This window comes from Sapajus apella, unplaced genomic scaffold (assembly GCF_009761245.1).
Source record: "Sapajus apella isolate SASKATOON/1434 unplaced genomic scaffold, GSC_monkey_1.0 scaffold37, whole genome shotgun sequence".
Taxonomy (NCBI): Eukaryota; Metazoa; Chordata; class Mammalia; order Primates; family Cebidae; genus Sapajus; species Sapajus apella.
The window spans coordinates 5086298-5094281 of record NW_022436977.1 but is presented as its reverse complement, the minus strand read 5'-3'; the positions used below and the strand labels follow the sequence as shown (position 1 = coordinate 5094281).

The 7984-nt window shown below is 42.1% G+C and overlaps 1 protein-coding gene across 1 annotated transcript in view; it reads right to left on the bottom strand.

The window, feature by feature from the left end:
* Positions 1 to 7984, bottom strand: part of ANXA2 (annexin A2) — a 52154-nt gene that overhangs the window by 7167 nt on the left and 37003 nt on the right. The window contains exons 5-7 of the mRNA XM_032297283.1: positions 5233 to 5346; positions 2048 to 2138; positions 845 to 924 (exon numbers count right to left, since the gene is read on the bottom strand). Of these exons, the coding sequence (XP_032153174.1) occupies positions 845 to 924; positions 2048 to 2138; positions 5233 to 5346 (285 nt within the window). The remainder of the gene's footprint in view (positions 1 to 844; positions 925 to 2047; positions 2139 to 5232; positions 5347 to 7984) is intronic.

Below are 7984 nucleotides of genomic sequence, written 5' to 3'. Positions count from 1 at the left end.
CTGTCAGGGCAGAGCTGAGCAGCAGAGAATCCTAGCAGAGAAGATGCAAGGAGGGTATAGAGGACTTTTCCCAGCAGTTAAGAGTTTACAATGGATGCAGCAGAAATGGGGTTTGAACAGGGAAGTAACGTGGTGAAAGTGTGTTTCACAGAGATCCGTGAACGGCGGTACACGGGGGAAGTGGGGGGGAAGAGAGGAGAGCCAGGGTGAACAGCACAGGAGCTGTTGCAGTAATGGAGACTGAGCGCGCCAGAGGCGGCATACTGTCTGTCATTTGTCATCAGGGTTCCCAGAGAAAACAGTCTCTCGTCCCTCCCCTGGCACATAAGCATTAAGTGATTCACCAGCCAGAATTAGGGATTCACGGGGGAAGCGCCCTTTCCTCCATGTTAATGTGTTAACATTAGAGATCCGCTCGACAAAGACAACTTTACTCCACACAAAGGACTACATGGGCAAATTCTCCCATGAGAAGTGAACGCAAGAAAAAGAAACAAGAAGGTCACTTCCCACTGGGTCCTGCATGACCACAGAGAGAGGCAAAGTGACCTTCCCTAAGTCATGCGGCCAAGGCTCTGGCATGTAAATCCAGGCCAGGACTTGAGAGCTGCCCAACCCTCCTCTTGCTCCCAAAGTCCACTTGTCCATGAGGTTTAGCAGGATAAGAAATCCTATTATACAAAATTGACAACTCCGCAGTGACAGTGCAAGCCCACTGTGGAAAATGCAGCTGAATTTCTGATGCAGGCACAGGGGATTTAGTTAGTTCACTCCAAGTCTAAAATGAGGTATGTGACTTGCCTTGGGAGGAAGCAAAGGCAAAGAAAGAAACTGGGAAACCAACCTTTGCCAGGGCAACCATCAGCTTGCGGAAGTCACCAGATGTATCCGAAATAATGTCCTTCTCCAGATCAGTCTTGTACACTTGGAGAAAAATACATCTGGTTTTATGCTTTCTGCCTGTGAAGCCAACCACCCACTCCAATTTCCCGTTTCCCACTAAGACTCTGAAAAGCAGAACAGCTATGTCAGCTGGATATATCCATTCTTCTTAACCCCCAACGGACAAAGGATTCACTAGAATAATTTTCACCCTCATGAAATCAGAGCCAGAGTTATTGTCCATGACAAGGGGCAGCCGGGCTAGATCAAATCAGGGATCCTCGGGCTCACCTTTGACCAGTGACCTCTTGTGCAGTTTAAATACTGTCTCCTGACTGTGAATACTCATTCTGAACATCAAAAAAACTGGAGGGCTACATGTACACACACACACACACACACACAATCATGCTTTATTGTCCACTGAGAAAATGCACAAAGGCAGAAACTACTAAGAAATAATGCTTTTGAATAAAATTATATTTCAACAGTCAAAACAGCATCTATATTGAAATGCAGTAGCTAGAGAGGAACTGTTATGTTCCCAGTACAAAGAAAAAAATACATGTGTGAGGTGATGGATATCCCAATGACCCTGACTTGGTACATGTACCAAAATATCACATGTACCCCCAAAATATGTACAACTATGATATATCAACTTTAAAAAGTAAAAGAAAACAGAAATGCAGTAGCAACATAAGTTGCGCTGTTTATTCCACTCACAGCCTTCTATACTGTTTAGTGTGCACAGGCCGACAGCGGCTTCTTGCTGTGATTCTTCAGTTACCCACAGTCCAGAGTTGGGAACCTTTTGAGCAGAGACTGAACAGCACCCAATAAATGGAATCCATATATAATACTTGCTACTTCTCCTCATCAGATCTTTTTTAAAAATAAATTTTGTTTTCTCTCCTTTCCCTCCTGTCTACCCTTCTTCCAACACAGAAGTTTCAGTGGAATGTAATAATCAAAGCACCGGCAATGAGGAGGTGAAGGAGAGAAACTTGGGACCACAGCCAACCCCGGTCTGCACGGTCAAGATGGCAGGCACTTCAGCACATCAACAATCCAGGCATCTTAACCCGAGCACTCACCCTGGTGGCCGTGACAGGGTCACAGAAATTGGGCTTAGAGGATGAATCACAGAAATCAAGCTACTCACTTTCCTTATAGACTCTGTTAATTTCCTGCAGCTCCTGGTTGTTTCTTGAGCAGATGATCTCAATGAGGGAGTCCTCATCGGTTCCCAGCCCCTGTGAACCAGGAAGCATGAACATTATCAGGGAAAGGCTTCCCCACCATTAGCCTACTTTTCAGATCTCCACCAACTAAATTGCAAACATGGATTGGGTCTGTTAGCATCCTGCCTTCTACATTCCTACTGAAGAATCTACACTCTGTCCCTTAGCACCAAGTAAAGGCATTTTCTGTTCCTTTAAAAAATGCTTCACCAGAGCACAAGATGGTGTAATTGGCATGTCTGAGTTCAACTGTTAATATGTTTTTTTTAAAAAAGTAGTGAATGGGAAGAGGCAGCAATAGAGTATGCCAAAATGTTAAAAGTGGCAATTGCCTTTTGCTGTGGGTATGTATATAAAGTAACTTTTTCTTATTATTTTTCACCTTCTACGATAACCACCCACTATTTTAAAGATGAGAATTTTCTTTGTTAAACAATCCTTCTCGCTAATTTAAAATAAAGGAAGATACAAATTCTATGTTGTCACTCACAGCCAGCATTGTTAGAGTAAGTCTTTTTACCAGGCAAAGGTATAGAAAAAATTTTTAGATTCACCTCTTTGAAATGTAAAATTGGGTTAATGTTAAAAATTTCATTCCTGTCCTTCCATTTTTGCTTCATAATTATGCATTCTTCAGGCATTTTAGAAAGCAAAAATAATAATAATAATAATGAAGTGCCAAATAAACCTAGACACCAACACTTTATTAAGGAATAAGAATTTGATGGGCGATGTATTCAAATTTAATATATACGCTTTTGAGCATGCCAGATAGCTTGAAAGGACTCAATGAAACATGTATTTCAAAGCTGGCTTCATGATCAAAGTCAAGATTTAGTAATCAGGCTTCTTTAATACTTGTCTTTCCGAATATGGAAATATCACTTTGAACTAAGTAGAATTACAACTGTTTAAAATGTAAATCAATTATAAGGTGTTAATACAATAAGAAACTTACTTATCCACATGAAAAGTGTGTCAGCTATTAATTAAGCTTATTAGAGGTTATATGCCCCTGAAAAAATAGTTTGTATAATATAAGCTAAGCCTCGGGTTAATGGTTAATTTTGAATTTTATTCTTCATCTAATCTTTGAACCAATGGCTCTTCTTTCAGAGTTTTTAATCATGATTTGTAGAGGTTCCAGCAAAGCCAAAAAATTCTCCCCTTGTTAGCAAAAGGTCCATCCAGCATTCTGCACAAGTGTTACTAAATGGCTACCGACCATCTTTGAATATTTTTAAGGAGACGCAGTTGTTCAATCTCAAGGATGATAGAAATACAGTCTAAAAATAACACACATTGGGAGAAATGCTATATCCTCACATTGCAGAATTGCAAGACAGGCAGAATAATGTAAGATGTGTTTCCTTCCATCGCTGATATACCAGTGTTAACATCTGAGAATTCTAACAGTGGTTTTTACATCTACATTCAAAGGTGACCTTGGCAATTTCCAAAGCCTGGCCCAAGCTCTCCACAGACTGTCCACAATTCCTCTCACAAGGGCAAATTCTACTGTAACATATGGCAGATTCTGCCACTGGTACTGCCAGAAGTCAAAACTGATTTTTTTTTTAAAAAGCATAGTTCAGTTAATGTCACTTCAAGCTTTATGGATTTTGGAAGGGTACTCAACTGTGATAGCTAATGGAAGAGCTGGCACAGGGTCAAAGCTTCAACAGTTAAAGCACCTTCTACTAGGCCAATAACATAGATTACCACAGTGACTGACAGCTCAAAAAGGTCTGTTTCAAGTCACTAATACCTAGTAAGAGATATCAGTAAAGTCACACAAATCATAACTAAATAGATTCTTGACAAAAATAAGATAAACTGATCTGGAGTATGGATGGTCAGAAGAAACCTACGAGAGGCCGACTCATCCCTGCCTCCAAAGGTCCACAGACTCGGCTTTCAGGAGTGCTATTTTTATCAAGCGGGATCATGAAATGTTGTTAACATTTCATCATTCTTAAGGACGTCTTTTCTGCAGTACAGCCTACTTAGGAAACTCAGACAAGTCCGCTCAAATAAACTGAGCACAGCCTGGGCTAAGCTGAAGAACTGAAGGAAGAAAGAGACTTAACAGCAAATCTTAGAGCAGCCCTGAGCTATCAAGTTCAGGGCTCTGGAGATGCCCAGTGTCCGAAGCAGCCTCACTCTTGTGTTCTCTGGGGAAAGGATGATGACTGAACTGTGACATTAGCTCTGGTGACAGGCTTACAGCTCAGGCTGTTCATAACTCAGGAATAATGGCATCAGAGAAAAAACACTCAGACTCAGAATAAAAATCAGACATATGGCTTCCCCCTACAGCAGAGCCTTTACCCATCTTAATCAGCAGAGGGCAGTGTCGGACTGTTCAAAGTGCTGCAGACAGTACGAAAAGGGTCCACATGCGTTGCAGTAGCATGCATTTATGTCTGTGCATCTATTACATTTATATAAAACTTGATGTTTTAGGTATGCACAAAGTTCAGGAGGTTTCCAGTCTAGAATTTTTACTTAATTTAACCTAAAATTCCAGGTTCAAAATAACTTTGCAAAAGAAAAACAAGACAATGTGCAATGAGACTTCACAGTTACCTTCACACGGGTACAATTTGGGTACGATTCATCATCTGAAATTACCCCTTTTGTGCACTATGATGTTCTGAATCTGCCCAAAGTTGAAACAAACAACGGTACTGACAGAGAGAATATGGGAGGAAGAAACACCCACAAAAGGATGGGCAGAATGTGCAAGCTTCACTTAACAAAAGCTATGAGATTTTTTCTTGCCTTAATATCACAACATATCTTTTTAAAGGAGGAAGTGTAATCAAGGAAGTAGTTTTCCCAAATGGTATTCCAATTGCCCAGGTGCTGAGTAGTAGCAGCTGGTAACTGACTTCTCAGCATCATGAAATTTCTTTACAGTCTTAAAACAAGTAATTGAAATATTTTTGGTACAAATCCTGAGACGTATAGCTTCAGTTCATTTTTAAAAAATGGTTCCAAATGAGAATTTAACAAAACTGAAAATCACCAAATTATACTCAGAAAGCGGAATTCACAAAATTAATAGCAGATTTAACAGAGATGACATCTCATAGGCATTTACCTTCATGGAAGCTTTTAGCTCAGAAGCGTCATACTGAGCAGGTGTCTTCAATAGGCCTAAAATCACCGTCTCCAGGTGGCCAGATAAGGCTGACTTCAGTGCTGATGCAAGTTCCTTCAAGAAAACAGGCAATCATGAGGAAAGTATTTATTTTTTACTTTAAAACTGGTGAGTGAAACAAAAGTAAAAGGATCTGTTTGTGAAGCAGGTTGTGAGTCTGACCACTCCAGAGTCTTGGGTCAAACGCCATCAACTGCATTCCTTTCAACAGACCCAGATCTCAGAAACATAAACACCAGGCTTTGCTTTAAAGAAATTCCTTAAAATCCTAGTTAATTTTGCCCTCTTCTGTGATCAGTAAAAGGAAACTGGATTCGTATGTGATTCCTCAGAAAGCTGTGAGAGTGAAGGCACTTTGCAATATGCCTGGAAGTGGTAACAGCCTGTGGAATCAGGATGCTTTCTGAGATCAAGGCCTCTGCTAAGAAGGAGGTTTGAGCAGGCAGCCTCCTCTTGGGAAGCAGTCCTTGTGGCCTGCTGATATACTGTAAAAAATGTGGGGGCAGCCATTCCAGCAGCAGCTCCTCAAAGTCACCAGAAGGAACCAGATGTCCCAACGCAGTTGGAAGTGAGGTCATGAAACTTGCCTATGCAAAACACTTCATCTAATACTGACAAAATAGCTCTTTGTCCACACCAAACTGAGGCGGTGTTTAACGGAAGTGAGGAGAACTAACACTCCTTAATTGGCCCCCTTGAATTCCCTGCTGCATACAATTTCTTAAGGGTTCCACCGTCACCATGAACACAAAAATTTAAGTCAGAGGTCTGGTCAGCACCCATGTATGTAGACAGACCCCCCAACTCCATGTGGCTTTCAGCGATGCTTTCCTTGGGCTAAACTTACTACAAGTCACGGCTGATGACTGAAACCTCCTACTAAAATAATGTTCTTCTTTTCACTTTTTCCTTTCACTTCTCTTCTTTCTTTCTGTCCTGCTTTCTAAGAACACCCATAGCACCTACGAAGCTTAGCCCCTAGAGGTACCTGAGGGCTGTGAGACGCGCTTTGCAGCCTGTTTCAGACACCACCATCTTGAAACATTCAAAGATGTCAAAAGTGTTAGAACTGACATGGATCTTAGCACCTGGCCAGAGCCTTTCCCCATCTACTTTCTCCTGCTTTCCGATGTCCTGGGAACGCACAGCACTTAGAAGGGGGCTGTCAAAGCAGTACCTCCCAATTATAACACCAGTCTCCCAGTTTGGAACTTTGAGGTTACGTTAACTCCAAACTTAGCCTACCCTTGACACTCCCCTCTACCCATTCTCTGTTCAGACCTCAAATAGCATTTGGGCACCCTACTGACTTCTTCCACTTCTATTCCAAACTCCTTATGGGCGTTCAACTTCCTGTTTCTCACAATATCCAGCACAGAGCTTTGCACTTAACAAAAACTAAACCGAAACTCCAGAAATGTATGATAAATAAAACATAACCATTCCTTGGATATGTTTTATTTAGCATATGGAGAAGCCTCGCATCTGGCGTCTGCTAGAACATGAAAGAATCGTAAAAGCAGCTGTCTCTCCCAGCTCCTCTCCACTCTACTAGCTTGGCCCAGGTTCTTCAAGCTCATCAACTGGGCAGTCGCAGCCCACTTCCCTAAAGAACTCTGTAACACAACTCTTGCTTATTTCACAAACATTCTTCTTCTTTTTTTTTTTTTTTTTTTGAGACAGAGTTTCACTCTTGTTACCCAGGCTGGAGTGCAATGGCGTGATCTCGGCTCACCACAACCTCCGCCTCCTGGGTTCAGGCAATTCTCCTGCCTCAGCCTCCCGAGTAGCTGGGATTACAGGCACACGCCACCATGCCCAGCTAATTTTTTGTATTTTTAGTAGAGATGGGGTTTCACCATATTGACCAGGATGGTCTCGATCTCTTGACCTCGTGATCCACCTGCCTCGGCCTCCCAAAGTGCTGGGATTACAGGCATGAGCCACCGCGCCTGGCACAAACAACATTCTTCTTAATTTCACAAACAGCTGATTGTTTCACTTGAAACTCTCTCAAGTAGTTTACCTATCTTTTATAAAAGATACATAATTCTCGTTGGCCCAAGGCTGAGTCAAGAATTAGTAGGACTGTGGCTGGGCATGGTGGCTCACACCTGTAATCCCAGCACTTTGGGAGGCCCAGGCACGTGGGTCCTCTGAGGTCAGAAGTTCAAGACCATCCTAGCCAACATGGAGAAACCCCGTCTCCACTAAAAATACAAAAATTAGCTATTTCTGGTGGTGGGCACCTGTAGTCGGGAGGGTGAGGCAGGAGGATCACTTGAACTTGGCAGCAGAGATTGCAGTGAGCCCAGATTACACCAATGCACTTCAGCCTGGGCGACAGAGCAAGACTCCGCCTCAAAAAAAAAAAAAAAAAAAAAAAGAATTAGTAGGATGGTGAGCTGTCCCCAACACACAGCGAAGCCTGTGAGATCTTGGGACCTCATCATAATTCTGGTAGTATCTTCCCTCCAAGAGGGTATGTGAGAGCTTTGTTCTCCATATATCTAAAACCAAGACCTAGGATTTGGGTGCAGTGGTCTCTGACTGTAAGCCCAGCAGTTTGGGAGGCTGAAGTCAGAGAATTGCTTGAGTCTATGTGGTTACAGTAAGCTGAATCACAGCACTGCAATAAAGCTTGGGTGATAAGAGCGAGACTCTGTCTCAAAAAAAAAAAAAAAAAAAAAAA